Raw genomic sequence first — 15,332 nt, 5'->3', positions numbered from 1 at the left:
AATATTTCACACCGAGCTCTTGCATTGGGTAAAGGGGATTTACATTTTAAACTCTAATGCATCAAGAGCACAATCAGCAGATTAATCGATTATGAACACACTTGCCTATCGCAGCCTTGTTTCACATACAGCTTCACTCCGGTCTGTTTAAAACACTGCTCTCCTTAATTGAAACCAACTCGTATTTCTTTAAATATGTCACATCATAAATTGTAAAATGTTCAGTGTTCCTAGTTTTCCTGCAAGAACCCAAATCTCCAGTGGAGATGAATCAAAACACATGATGCTACAAAACACGTATAGATTTTAGACACTGGAGATTATAGTATATACATCTTTAGACTCATTTTTGTTATGGTCTTGTTTCTCTTTACTTATTAACGCTGATATCCTAAAATATGTGTGTATCTTATGGAGTCTTTCATCCTAATATTTGGCCTCTTTTAGTTAAAACAAAGGGAAACAGATAAAAAGCTATTGTAATACAGATTTATGTAAAGAAACGAGCCAGACAACTTAAAACATCATTTAGCGTAGCAATGTTAGCATGGGTGTGGCTACTAACTGTACTGTGAGATGTTGCTCTAACGTTACACTATCATTGGTCTTCTGGTGACCACTGTCATATCTGCAGACACTGGTTGCTCAGGTGGTATAGAGAGAGTGGTCTCAGAGGCTTTAGCATCTTGTGGCGTGAAGGTATGATTAAACTTGCGGCGAGTCATCGGGATGCAGGCGGCGGTCTTTCACACGCGTCGAGGGACGCTCGCACTGTGGTACAGACGTGCCTCGACTCCTCTCTGCAGCATTGTGGGGAGCAGCTCCAACGCGGTGGAACCGAGCAGATGGTGAACGTATGCGGCACTCATGCATGTCATCATCACCTTCATTAGCTGAAGGTGACATATGACATCATCTGGCCCACGTGCATTATGGGGGCCAGAACGAGTTGTTTGCTTCCTTTTCTTCTTTTTATTACAGCATGGTTCAAGGTTGTTGATGGGAGGTATTGTGAGTAATCACAAATCCCTCCCTCTGCCTCACACACAAACTCCCTCTCACACTCCTCAAGCCTCCCTCATTCCCACCACCTCCCGGCATTAAGGTAAATAAGGGCTTCCAGCAGAGAGCCAATGAGCACGGGCCACTGAGCAGAGATGCATGTTTGTGTTGCCTTCCTCCCAGGACCCTGCTCGTTTATCTTGGCTGTCAGGTAAAGGGCAGACTCGGAGAAGGTGAAACTTTTTTTTTTTTTTAATAAGGCCGGCATGGTTTCCATAGAAACTGCAGGACAACATTACAGGGACAATGATAAGAGGAGCAAAGTCTGGTCTCAGGGTGTCCCGCAGTGTGCCACATTGTTCTTGGAGACATTCGTGTTTACGTCAGAGAAATGAAAGAGCTATTTAGATTAATTCTCGGGGAGCCTCCAGACTCAGACCTTTTACTGCGGGAGGTGAGATTAATGAGAGCATATTCACACCTAGCTCTCAGCTTAGGTCAGGAGCTAAAAGGTAGGTTTTCACTTCTAAAGAGGTGCTGAGTCTTCTGCAGGTACAAAGTCCCTGATAAAGACAAAACAGACCTCAAACGACTGACATGCATTTTTTGATAAGAATATTTTAAAGATAAAGGGAAGATTCACTTGCTGTAACTTTCTTTTTTTATGTAATAAATAATAAAACACTGAACAGCACTAAGGTTGCCCTCCAAAACTGTCAATATTCCAAATGTGAGCTACCTACGCATTCAGAATATTCTCCAGGCTAAAAGTGCATGAAGAAGAAACAAATTGCACAGGTAATGAATACTTAATGACTACTACATTTTTCACTTTGTGGCGGTAAATGGGAAGCATGTTTAGTTAACAAATGAGTGGAAAATCAAAGTAACAGAAGGTACCACACGCATTGTCAAAAGCCTGCAGCCGCGAGATAAACCAAGACAATGATACAAAGATATGAGAGCTTTTGTTTCCAGCCCCACTCCTGCGAGAGAGAAATTAAGTCTGTTCTGGAGCAGAACTCAACATGGATATGGTCCACATGTAGCCATAAAGTCGATGTGAAATAAAGCGTCCTTGATAAGATGGCACACAACTCTCATTCATGTGCAGACATGCTTAGAGCTACTGCAGGAAAGTGTTGAATTCAACATTAGGCACTGAGTTTTTATTCTCCAACATTATGATTGTCTCACTGACAGAGAAAAATACTTCGGGGGAATGCACTACCAACTCTCCACACACGTTACCAAACAAAAAAGAGAAATACCAGGAGCTTTATTGTAGATGTCCATTACTGAAATTACTCTCGTCTATTGTTTACTGGTCTGTAGTGCAGAACTATTCCTGCAAAGAACTGTGAGAAACAGCTTTCCTTATCAAAACAATATAGCTGCGTCCTTGTGATTCAATCACGAGACGGGACTTTTTCTTGTCAGCACCTCCAATTCTTTAAGTCTTTCACGGCGAAACCAATAGATCCTGCTCACACAGAGGGTTTTCTCGCCAAAGACGCGCTACCTCTGCTCCCTCTTTATGAGCATTAACTTGACATTTTTTCCAATTCCCCGTTTTTCGGCGGCCTCTGATTTATACCTGAGGTAAAGAGGAAGAGTGCTCCGCGGGGACCGGGTGTGCGTGCTCGCCGGTAGACAGAGGCAGGCTGATATCACACACAGGGGTGAGGGTGTGTGCTCTGACAGCTCATCAGTGGACAATAAGGCCTTGGCTGTTAATGTCCTGCTACCTGGCACACTGCAGGGTCACAATCTGCTCCAGATGCTGGAGGCAGGCGTCCAACTTGTGGCGGCGGAGGGGTGGGGGAGGAATCGGCGCTCGAGAAGCAAAGGGGACTGGACTCACTGAAAAATGAATAGGACTAGATAGACACGCACATACATCCACCACCTGCAACCAGCCAGCTCAGAATTTACTGTCTGCACAGTGAGCTCGCTGGCAGTTACTGTAGCAACATCAGGGATAATATCTGAGTGCAAATAAATAAAATCTCTCTTTTCCAGAGAGCTAGATTGAAAATTTATCTGGCCAGAGCAATCATGCATAATTTGAGAAGGGGGAAGGGGGGCTAAAGCAGACTGAGGCACGTGCACGCACGCACACATCTATACGCGCATACAAGAGGGACTTATGAACTCAATTTAGTCAGCCAGACAGAGTTCTTGATTCTGTCACTTGGGATAATCGTCAGGATGTGGTACTCTGACCGAGCCCCTGTGTCTAAACCCAGGCAGGATATAAGGTCATGTTGGAGTGGAACTCTAGCCATGCAGCACCCAGACCTCAAGTGCTCCAGTGGTTTTGTGGTTATCTGCAGTAGCCAGCTGTCGCAACAGAGAGGAGCTCTTCAAGAACGTCCCCTCTCCTCTTCCTCTGCCTCTCATCTTTCCCTCCTCTCTCTCTCTCTCTCTCAATCAAAGCTGTCCAATCAGCCCACCCATCTCTCTCTCCTGCTCTCTTTTGTTTAATTTTTGGATGTGTCAATTTTGTGACTTTCTTGCGTTTTCACCCAAAAGATTAAGACTTAGAATGAGTCAAAAACAAAACAATTATGGTCAGTGTTGAGAGCTCGAGTCCTACGACAAGACAGTAATTTCCTGGACAGGAAAAGAAAAAACCACAGCTTTATTTGTAGTCAACTTTAGGAACTGGTGGTAGCCTTTGAGCTACTGGGGATTCTACACCACATTTATTTCAAGCTGGTTTTTTTTCTTTGGGATGAAGAGAAACAACTCTCTTACTTTCTCGCATGAGAGTGACTAAGAGGACAGCTATGCATAATATATTTGACAGTGCATGTTTAAAAGGTTATTCCTTTCCGTTCAAAATTAGGTCAGTTCATCACTGCAAACGAATGCCGGAGGAGACGGTGAGACTTGATGTTCGGCTGTGTGTCTGTTTATCACTTCTCTGTCTGTCACTGTCAGGGACAACATGGATAAGAACCGCCACTCCGCGGCATACATCATCAAAACTGATGCGGGGGAGCAGTGGAGGGATCAGCAAGCTGGCATGTTTCTGGGGTGTGTGTGTGTTTATGTGTGTGTGTGTGTGTAACCCCAAGTGCAGAGCTCCACCTGCTGGGCAAAAAAAGCGACAACAGCACTAAAACAGGCCTGTAGGACAAACATTTGGATTTATTACTGCAATGACCACACTCATTTCACTGAATGGGACGCCGTAGCTTTGCCAGCAGGTTTATTAATGGACCAAGAGTGAGCCTTTATATGTGCACTGAACAACCAGCTGTGACCCTGTGTTGATTTGAGGCAGTAAATGGAGAGTTCTCTGCTATATGTACATGTAGTTTGACATAAATTGTTTAAAGTGGCACCACCTGCTCATTGTCTGAGAACCCACAGACCCTCCCTGTTGTATGTGTCAAAATAATAATTCAAAAAGCCAATTTTCTACCTTTAAACATCTTTTCTTTTACTCTGAGCTTAGTAAAACTCAATGTATAGAAAAAAATTGAAGTTAACATTTTCCTTTGCCATAAACTGGGCTTACACATTCAGTGAAGGTGACAAATTATAAAAATAACAATAAAGCAATCGTTAAATCAGTAATAAGGAAACATTTCATGTTTTATATGGGGAACATATCAATAATTATGCTGCTGATTAGACCCCAGAAAGGGTTAATAATGTTAATAACTTAAAACTGCAATAACAGAAATTCAAATGAAATTATTAACAATTGTTATAAATTTGCAAAAGCTCATGAAGCTTGAATTTAATTAAACAATATCAAGTTTGTTTGTTTGTGACCAAAACAGGACATTAGAGTTGATTATACTGAGTTAATCATATATTTAAATATGTTATATTTCAGTGGTTTCCAACCTTGGGCTCTGGACCCTTGCAAGGGGTCACAGAGTAGATCTCAGCAGGATGATTTACAGCACGGGAAAGATAAAAACAGATTTCTGCAACATTAATATGTTTTTATCCTTGAATCTTTGCTTTTTTTCTTCTAAATTACAACATAATTTTACTAAAAGTTCTTCACAGAAATCAATTTTTGACAGAAAATGTTCCTTGACGAACAACATGGAGACACGTGCAACCTGTGATGAGCGGTCCACAGACGGCCGTTGCTTCATTCTAAGGGGTCACAAGCTGAAAAAGAAGCGCAGAGCTACATTTTATTATTCCACACATGCCGTCCGCTGACGGGAACGCCGCGTGGATTTTGCAGTGAGACTCAAACAACCCTCAAATGAAGAAGTGTGTTCCCGGAGCGGGCTGGGATAACCTAAGCTCTTGATGCTTCTTCAGTGGATTCCTATTAGCAGAGCTTAAAAGCTGTCATTTCAGTTAAGCCAAGGCAAATCACCTGAGCTTCATGTCTATCTGGGCGGACGGAAGAGAAAATGAGACAAATGACGAACGAGGCAAATGACGAAGGGGTGGCGTGAGGAACAGAACGGAGCAGAGTAGAACAGATAGCGGCGTAGACGTCAACAGAGTCCTTTCCTCTGCCAGCTGGCCACACATGGAGGAGAGGCCCGCACTACGACTCCTATTACCATGTGATTAACCTCTGCAGGATTAACCGGGCAGCAAAGAGACACAGGAGAGGTCAAAGGTCGGCACTCAGACAGCCACTCCAGCATGAAGGGTGGCCTTCTACACGAAAGGCCACACTCATATCTGCCCGCCTGTCTTCAAGCATCTCTCCGATGCACGCTGTAGCCTTCATCCCGCAGCACTCGTCCCTCCGTGTTAAATTTCAACAGCATGCAAGGTCAGCTGCCTTATTATCGTAAAACTAAAAAAAAATGTTGTACTCAATTAGAAAAAGGCTCTTTGAAAATATAAACACACCACAAAACACCTGGTGCGTGTTGGCAGCCATGAGACAGACTGCTGGTGGGGATAAATTAAAGTCAGACTACACCTCAGGAGGTAATCATGAATAAAACATCCAGCTTTCATACTTGTTGAGGCTGTGGCTTTTTAACATTGCTATAACTCCTGGTTGTTGTCCCCCATTGGCAGGGAAAATGGGAAAAGATGATTTCTTTATATTAAAATCCAATCCAGAAGAGATTTTGTATCTTGCACACGCTCATATATCCATCTGAAGATCAGGTGTTAAACTGAATTAAGAGATAAAGATGCATCAAATGAAAAGGAATGAGGATCCCTGTAATCTCTCCACTACTGCAATTTTGTCTTTTTCAGGCTATTCCACCGACAAAGTCGACGGGGTGTGTGTGTGTGTGTGTGTGTGTGTGTGTGTGTGTGTGTGTGTGTGTGTGTGTGTGTGTGTGTGTGTGTGTGTGTGTTTATAAAGAGGGGGCAGCTCATGGCAACCTGACATTCCTTCAGTGTGTGTGTATCCATGACAGATGGAGAAGGCATGTGGGAATGTTTTAACCTTTCTGCCCAGACGGGGGCCAATGTCTCCAACCAAAGATGTCCACCGTCACTTCTACAGTTTGAGGGAGGTTTCACTGTTTTTTTTCTCCCTTGCTGTCCAGTGACATAAATCACAACTTTTTAATCGGCCTTAAAGTGTGACGAACGTAAGGGCACAAGGATCCCCCCAAACCTTCATACCAGTACCTGGCTGGGTATGAATTCAATTTTTTTTGATACTAGTGCCAATATCTTCCCCAAGCTCTGGTTCTTCTAAGAAAAACTTATTTCAGGACCTTATTCTGAAAAAATAAACATGTTTTCAGACAAATATTTCTAATTTAAAGCATCTCTAATCAACATTTGCACTTAAATGTGAAAGGAGTTGCTCGTAAAGATGAACCCACAGATCACCTCTGCATTCCCCCTCAGCTCAACAAAGCCTTTTAGCATCTTTAAGCTAATTGATTTTGTGGCCTGCAACTTTAATGTCTTTGTCCACTCTCACCGGTGTTGTTTTTAGCCACAGCAGACAGTTGTTTCCAGCTTAAAAAGCTCGAAAATCCCACTGTGCACGACCCGCTCAGCACCAAACGGCAGACAGACACAGTTAGCGACTAGCTGGTGAACACGGCGGAGCGTTTAGCAGCTACAGAGGCGGATATTTCCCCAAAAATCTAACAAACAAAACAAAAGATGATAATTGTGGTAATGGGTGGTTTGCTGTTGGTTTGTTGTGTCAATATAAGCAGTCACACATCTCGATATCTCTCTAAATTTGGCAAAATGTAGCTTTAAAACAGGAAATAATAAGTATGCAACTCTGATAAGGCATTAGACACCAACTTTTGGGATTTAACAGACACATCTCTGATCAAAATAGCATTGAGGTGTCACATCCAGCCCCACTATGCACAAATCTTGTTATGACATCCTGGAGCAAAACAGCAAAAATATCTGATGTGATTTGTTGTGCAGGTATTGCGAATTGAATCTTCTTTTTTTCTGTTATTTAGCATATCATTTTGTATTCTTGCTGGGAGCACAGTAATACCTCAGCAGCCTGCACATTGCTTCAGCGCAATACAGAGACTTGTTGTGGGATTATTTCAGGTGACATTTTCTGTCACAAAAGATGACAAAACTGCTAATAACCCATAATACCAATCAGAAAATTTAATGTCCAGTCTTTTGGATTTTTCTCCCAGTGCGAGGGACTAAACCAGGAGATGGAGACAGAGAGAAAGAACATGTTTATCAAATCTCCCCTGAAGCAGGACCCCATCATCTACATTCACAAAGACATTGAGATGAAAGCTGCTTGTGTTCTTCCTCTATGATCTTATCGGATTGTTCTTTATCTTTTTGTTTACCAGGGACCCAGATGGGGACGTGCATTAAATCTCCCTCAAATCTCCAGCTCCTGTGTCATGTTTTTTTTGTGCTCGTCCCAGTTTATTAAACAAGACAAAGCTCTTGAGCAACTCACTACTTCTTTAAATCTGCGTCAGCACGCACAAAGAGCTGTTATAAAAGCCATCCGCACACATTCAAATGTGCAGCTTCAGACACGCACAGAGAGCAACTGAACCAATCGTTTAAGGTCTCTGAGGCCTCGATAAGCTTCTGTAAATCAGCCACCATCCGGCAGCGAGTTTTATTCCCCTCTCTCTCAGTGGATGTTGGGTTATGACCCGTAGGCAGGAGGTTATTTATTGCTTCTGTCTCAGCTTGTGTTGACTCCCAGCCACTCATCTATGGTTCTAGGCTAATAGAAAGCAGCACAGGGCTGTAGATCTGCAGGAAGCCCGCTCAGCTGCAGGGACTCGGCTCGATAGTCTCCTCAGACGTGTCTCCCCAGAAACTTAATGTCTCTCAATTCCTCAGCTTTCCTCCTCTATTTTTTTTAATAATGGCCGAATCAAAATGAAAGCCTGCAAGGGAACCTGAGGTGAATGAGTCCCTATCAAGAAGTGTGAATGAGGAAAAGAGGAAGGAGGGTTAAAGAGCTGAGCGAGGCCCCACAGACCATAAACATTTCTGGGAGGCTGCCGGCAGAAATGATCAACATTTTGCAGCCTGCTGGCCTGCCTCTTTCTCCTGCACATAAGATACATCTCTATTGTCAGAGACGGCTGCCTCCTTTGTAATGGAAACTTGAAGCTTTATGCTGGAAAATAACAAAAGATAAAACAAGTAAATTGACAATACCAGAAAAAAACCTAACCTTGACACTCAGAGATGCTAAAATGGCTGTCAAAGACCCCATCTCCCTCCCCATCCCACCCCCCTCTCCGTCTTTCTTACCTTCACACAGCTGCTGTGAAACAATCTCAACTAGGCTGTCATTCCTTTACAATGGACCGTCTAACCCAAACTGGCAACTCCAACCTCACCATAGTTTGAAAAACGGGCCCACTTGCCATTTCTACAGTGCTGACAGCTGCTGACAGTTAGGAGGAACAACCACAGACTGAGAATATATGAGGGGGTCCTTGAGTGATGACAGCGCGGGTAAGATGGAGAGCTGTGATGTAATGGAGACAAGGCTGCTGACAGATACCATGAAAGAGGCCAGTTTGTCTGCTCCAGTTCATAACCATTCATATCCGAGATCTATGTCTGTGAGCACTATCAGTTCATAGAATAATTCTACATCGGTGTCAGCTTGTTTGTATGGCAGGGTTACTGTATATACAGTATATGAGCATGTGTGTGTGTGTGTGTGTGTGTGTGTGTGTGTGTGTGTATTAGACCGTGGTCAAATTCTGCACAAATAGTCTACTCATGCCAGGGTCATGCAGTGAGAAAACCTGTAACTTCATGCAAACTAAAGCCCTTTTCAGACATGGAGAACATAACACTGGTGGCTTCATCTAGCTGTTAAAGTGACAGGAGAGAGAGAGAGAGAGAGAGAGACAGAGAGACAGAGAGAGAGAGAGAGAGACAGAGAGAGAGAGAGAGAGAGAGAGACAGAGAGACAGAGAGAGAGAGAGAGATGAAGGAATACTGTTTTCACACATAGGATGGATTTTCAAACTTGCTGTTGAAGCTTTAGTTAACGACCATCATGAGCATGAAGGGGCACTCTGCTCCACTTCTCACAGCAAATCCACTTCTCATGGATACGTTTTCACATCATTTAACTTCATCTGAGAGTCGACTTTCTGGTGCTAGTTTTATAGCACTCAAAATGAGCATGCAGCTAGCATGAATGAGCGATGGACATATACTGTGTGTGTTTTCATAGATCGATCTGAGCAGAGAAGAATCTCCTCAGTAACTTACAGTAGAACAACATGTTTCTTTGTTTCTTTTAAGAGATAATGCCTGCGATAATTCATTTATTAGACTGATCTTTGCCGGTACAAGAGGAGTATCTCTCTCTCCCTCTCTGTGCATGTTTAACTTTCTGCTGTTGCAGCCTCTATTTTAATCTGGCCGCATTCAATTCAGACTTGTGTCGGGTTGAAAGTGTTACAGGGTTGTTCAAAGGTCCTCTGCCAAGGTTGGTTTTTCCCCCTTGTTAGCTAGTTTATTTGCACGTCTGTCTGCCAGCAGAATATGTGGAGGTTTTCAAGAAGTTAAAGTTCCAGATAGGTCTGGACCCAAAGAACCAGGATTTAGTTACAGTGAACCAGAAACCAGATCTCTGCCACATCAACATTTGTTTAATGCAATAACTAAGAAACTAAAAGAGATGTAGACTTACAGTAATTCCACATCCTAATACAACCCTGATTACAACAATGCTGGAGGGCACACGTCTATGACTTCACTGAAAAGTTCACCCACAGCGTATGTTCAAGCATATAAGCGGCATATAAGACCACGACTGGCTTCCAGACTAGTCACAATGTCACAAAATCATGCTCCTACGTACACGTCTTCAACTCAGGTTCAAGGTCCGCACAGAGAAACTTTCCTCCCGCAGCAGATTACTCATCACATCCTCCTCAGATCCAGAGTGAAGGTCAAATATTCACAAGTAACAATAAGCTAAATGTTTTGAATGGAGGGAAGTGAAAGGATGATTTCTCATACGCTTCAGTGTTTGCTAGTCAATTCATGAACTGCACATGCAAAAGATCATCTCTACTCCTGAAGCAACAGAGATGCAGTATATTGCCTGTAGCCTGAAACAGATGTTTGAATTCTGTTTATAAAGAAGGGGTTGCATTGTCAAAGCACTGCATTGCTGTGTTGACCCTACATGTGAAATAAAATACCTGAATTCTTAAAATAGGAGAGGCAATGCAGTTATATCAAAGAGTGGGTATGTGTGTGTGCGTGCATCTGCATGTTGTTACAGGGATATGAACCGGTGGCACCATAAATTAATCAGTGAAGAATATTGACACCATATCAGTCTAAACAGATGGGAGACAAATTAAATTAACAGATGTAGACGCTTCAATACAAAGCAAGAGGAGTCGAGCTGAATCATTTGCTACGGCTTTCAAAGTCACCAGATCTGAACCGAGCTGACCTGTGGGAGATTATGAATGTGTTCAGCAGCATTACGAGAGGTCATGCTGTTCGTCCCTCCAACAGAGTTTCAGAGACCTTGAGAATCTTTCCAAAGAAGCACTGAGGCTGTTTGGAGGCTTGTGGTGGCTCCTTACCTTATTAAGCCACTGGATGGTGGATTTACTGCATTTGTCACCCATCTGTATTATTGACCTCTTTAAAACCAACCTTTTTACAATGCTGGTTCCATTCCAGCAGGACAGCCCGTCACCAGACGCCAGCTCACTCACACACAGCTGATCCGCCAGGCCACCGTAGTACGTACGGTAGAGACGTAGACTGTTCAGAAAGTCCCTGGAAAAGAGGCCACATGCAGGCACACAGATAATCAACTTTTAGCAAAGCGATCTACATATTAAACGCAGATTTAATGAACTCAAGTGAGAAAATGACTTTTCTTTCCATGCACACTTTTATCATATTTCACCGACTCACCTTCTCCTGACAGCGAGCGAGTCCCCTAACGCTCTGACAACAGCTTTAAGAGGGATGGATTCTTTGCTGCTGCTGCTGTGCTGGATGCTGACTGACTGTGCAGGCTTCCTGCTCGGTGGGCCACACAGTTTGTGCACCTATTACCCAGTGAGACAGACACAAATTTAAGTCTAAACACTGAGAGAGAAACATGCATTTTAAATCTTGTTAAACTGTACTGGTGCATGACAAATAAGCCTTATTTTAGATGTCTGACTGACAGCTGTTTATACTAAAGCCATTAGTGCAGCCAAGCCTGTCATCTCCCATTTCTGAAAGTACTGCATGCGCATATGATCAAGCAGCAGTGACACTGGACATCCACTAGATGGAGATGTGGTGTCTCCATCAGAACAGGAAAGACTGCAGTTCAAGCACTTTCTGAGGAATTCACTTCATAACAAATGACATACATATAGACAGAAAGTTTCAGGTTAATACTTTATGGTTGGAGTTTTCTGAATTTTCTGTTTTATTGATAAAGACTTTGTAGTTTGAGTAAATGAGTCCAAGGTCGGCTGCTGACACTCTGCTGACTTGAATGCTTCTCTGCCTGGCAGTTAAACCATTAAGGTTGTGACGCCTTGGAGCTCCCCACATGGATGTATTTCTGGAGAGTTATGGCCTGCTCTGGTCTGACTAACCTGCTGTGTGTGGTGCGAGCAATTGCAAGCAATTTATCTTCCGTCTCCACTCCACATACCTATCTGACATGGAGCCAACAGCTGGAATAGCAGTGTAACTCAGAATAAAAATCTCTGCAGGACTCACTGAGAGGGTAAGTGGAAGAAGGGCAGATAAAGGATAAAGCATTTCAGATTTACTGGTGATACTGGTTTTCACCTCCCACACAGCCTGAAGCCTACCACCCTGAAAAATACCAAATCTCCTCAAATATGACCTGACCTGCGCTGAGAGGCGGGGTCCGTTTTTCTGAGCATGTTCGACAGCATCGTGGAGCATCGTGTGAACTCCCAGAAGCACTTGCTCAAAATCCTGAGGTCCGTGGATCCGTGCCGACAGGCCCTCAAGCGAGCGAACGAACTCCCTCCAGTGGGTGTCAATCTCTGCCATGCTCGCCAAACAGCCCCGCATCACGTTGAGGCAGTAACCCATGCAGGGCTTAGACTGGGTGAAGCCCTGTGAAGCAAATTACTTTGGGATCAGAGATGCTGGAGAAGCCTTTCATTAATTCAGATCGATAAACTCACTTCAAAGACATGCACCCATACCTGACAGTGAGGACAGTAATGCATCTTGAGCAGGGCCCGTCTGCACTCGCGGCTCAGCTGTAAGTGGTCTGTGGTATTGATGACCTCGATGCCGAGGTGCAGCGCCTGAAGTAGAAGCTTCCCGGAGACCCCAGAGCGAGTGATTTGATCAGCCAGGAGGCCGGGCGTCCCACCAAACGGTCTCACGTCGCGGCTGGACGACCTCACGCACTCCGCGTAGCCCGGTGATATATCGCTGAGGCCTGGGTTGATGAGGTGATTGTAGACCAGCGGGAAGAGGCCGTCAAAGAATCGCTGTACTAAGTCATCAACGTTGAGCTCAGACCCGAGCAGGAAGAGACCAATATCAGTGAAGAGTTCCCGCACAGGGCCCATGGCCTGATCAGCCATGTTCCGGTACGACTCCTGGAGGACGACATTAGTGTGATTCTCCGCCTGCCTCATCAGGACTTCAAAGGTGTCTGCAGGGTGGACAGCAGATCGAAACACAGAGGGTTAGAGAGGGGCTGCAGCACAATTCAACACACGCTCATCTTGATCTTCCTTCAACGTTAAGTTTGCCTTGCTGACAGAAAATTGAAGGCCTAAATATTTTCTACCTGGTGACACAAGGCTGAAACTCCCGTGCTGTCATATGAACAGGGCAGTATTCAATACAGTGGCCTTGTCGAGCTTCAGGGAAGCAATATAATAGAAGCGATATAATATGAACAGAGCAACAGCAGGCTATATATAGTGTTTTAATAAACCAACCACTTCTACCAAAGCAGCATGAGTGGTGACAGTGCAAGGAGGGAAAGACTCCTTATGCCATGGGAGTTCTGAGGGTGAGAACAAGTGGATAAAACAGAGATGGGAGAGAGGCAGAGGTAAAGAGATTGAAATGAGGGAGAAGAAAGGTTAAGAGAGACAGGAGGGATTGAAAATATCCTCATAGATGAATTCCTCCAAATAACCAATTATAAAACATGCACTTGGCATCATGTCTGCCCCCGTGCTTTAGCTGCTAAGATGCCCACTTTTAGCCTAAAAACATGTACTCACTATCCTCAGCACATGATTCTCCCGCTCATGAATTTTTTATCACCATGAAAGTAAATGTCAAGCAAATTCTGCGAAGCTCCACTCCAGAAAACATTTCTGTCTGAAGGACTCTAATGCTCGGGCCGCTGCATCAGGAGGCTAAAGCAGATCACGCTGTTGCTCTTTTGTCTGTCACAGCAGAGTACCCGGCGCTGCAAGCAGTATTTAGTTCTGCTTACCAGTGTGTTTCCATGTGTGTGTTACAGGAGCGGTTATTTGGGAAAGTGCACAGATAATGTCGGATTATGCCGTCCAGCATTCGCGTCAGGGGAAAAAAACGTCCAGGTGTGCCAAAAAAATTTGAGGACAGAAATAAAAACTTGTTTCCACTGAGGTCAGTGCAAAATGCAGAGTGAAGTGCAGTTAAAGAAAGAGTTGGACATTTTGGGAATGCTCGTCTGTTAAATCTAAAGTTGGAGCTTGGAGACAGTTAGCCTAGCTCAGCTTAGCGAGGAGCAGAGCAGAGACTCTACTGAGACTGTAACAAATACAGTGAAGCCAGCAATGAAATTCTTCATTGAATCCGTTGAATAAGGTCGGTATCAGCAATGACACCAATCCAGTGAATTAGATGGTGCATATATGTCATGTTTCATTAATTACTTAAATGTTTTTAAATTAATCGAATTCTATTTTTACAACAGAGGAATAACATATTACAGTATTACATATTGCAGTGTGATTTCTTTGAAACATGACGGAAGAATCTGATGAGCGAGCTCGACATGTTTAGCCAGACAAGAGGGAATAACCTCAGCGCGAATGCTTCGCCAGCTCACCACTTATCCCTTTATTTTTCCACTGTTTGTCTCGGCTAATACCTGAGCCATGGCCACTCTCACATCATGTGCTTGTCATGGGTTGTGAGCCAATAGTCGGGGTGAAGGCCTGGAGCTGAGAGCCTGAGGGGGGCAACCAGTGTGAAGAGGGCTTAGAAAGTCGACTGCTGTACAATATGCACCGACATGGAAAGATTGACCGAAAGCCCCCTGGAGAGGGCGACTGCGAGGGGGAACAGAGAGGGGGCCTGACTTGCCTGCGGGCTCGCCGTCTCAAGCGGACAGCGTTAAATCCAGAGGCAGCGGGATCTGAATCGGATCGCAGGTCTTCAATGATCCCGCATGGACGTGACGGGTCCAACAAGACTCAAAGACGTGTGAAAAGAAGCTGCACCTCCTACACAGCAAGCACTCTGGTCAGTGAGCGGCATGAAAAACAGAGAGAGAATGTGTAAAGGATGGCAAAGACAAGAGGGGCAGCTGTGAAAGTGCAGATCCTGCGTCTGTGTGCGACTGCGTGAATGACAGAGACAGAAAACAGGCTCACAGACGAGCAGACAGAGTACAGCTAGAGATTATTACAGCCGCCAGGTGTATGAAGCTGAGTTATGAAGGGTCCCACAGGGATTACAGCACATGCTTTGGGGAGTGGGGGGGTGTTGCAGAGTAGATTTTGAAGTTAATGAATCCCACCTGTCAAATCACATAACGAATATCTGTGCGGTAAACAAAGTTTGTGTTTACTCTTTCTCAGCAGTAGGACATGCATCTTGCCATCAAGTCATTTAGCAATTTTCCTGTTATAGATCCCTAAAGGCCAACTTAAAAAAGAATGGATAATAAGCTG

The 15,332-nt window shown here is 44.1% G+C and overlaps 1 protein-coding gene across 1 annotated transcript in view; it reads right to left on the bottom strand.

Moving 5' to 3' along the window:
* The window catches only part of gpc5a (glypican 5a), a 126,466-nt gene that overhangs the window by 87,955 nt on the left and 23,179 nt on the right, over window positions 1–15,332 (bottom strand). The window contains exons 3-6 of the mRNA XM_070964692.1: window positions 12,624–13,084; window positions 12,298–12,531; window positions 11,353–11,489; window positions 11,086–11,211 (exon numbers count right to left, since the gene is read on the bottom strand). Of these exons, the coding sequence (XP_070820793.1) occupies window positions 11,086–11,211; window positions 11,353–11,489; window positions 12,298–12,531; window positions 12,624–13,084 (958 nt within the window). The remainder of the gene's footprint in view (window positions 1–11,085; window positions 11,212–11,352; window positions 11,490–12,297; window positions 12,532–12,623; window positions 13,085–15,332) is intronic.

Source organism: Chaetodon trifascialis, chromosome 1 (assembly GCF_039877785.1).
Source record: "Chaetodon trifascialis isolate fChaTrf1 chromosome 1, fChaTrf1.hap1, whole genome shotgun sequence".
Lineage (NCBI taxonomy): Eukaryota > Metazoa > Chordata > Actinopteri > Chaetodontiformes > Chaetodontidae > Chaetodon > Chaetodon trifascialis.
The sequence above is the reverse complement of the archived record's forward strand: the minus strand, read 5'-3'. Positions and strand labels throughout refer to the sequence as shown.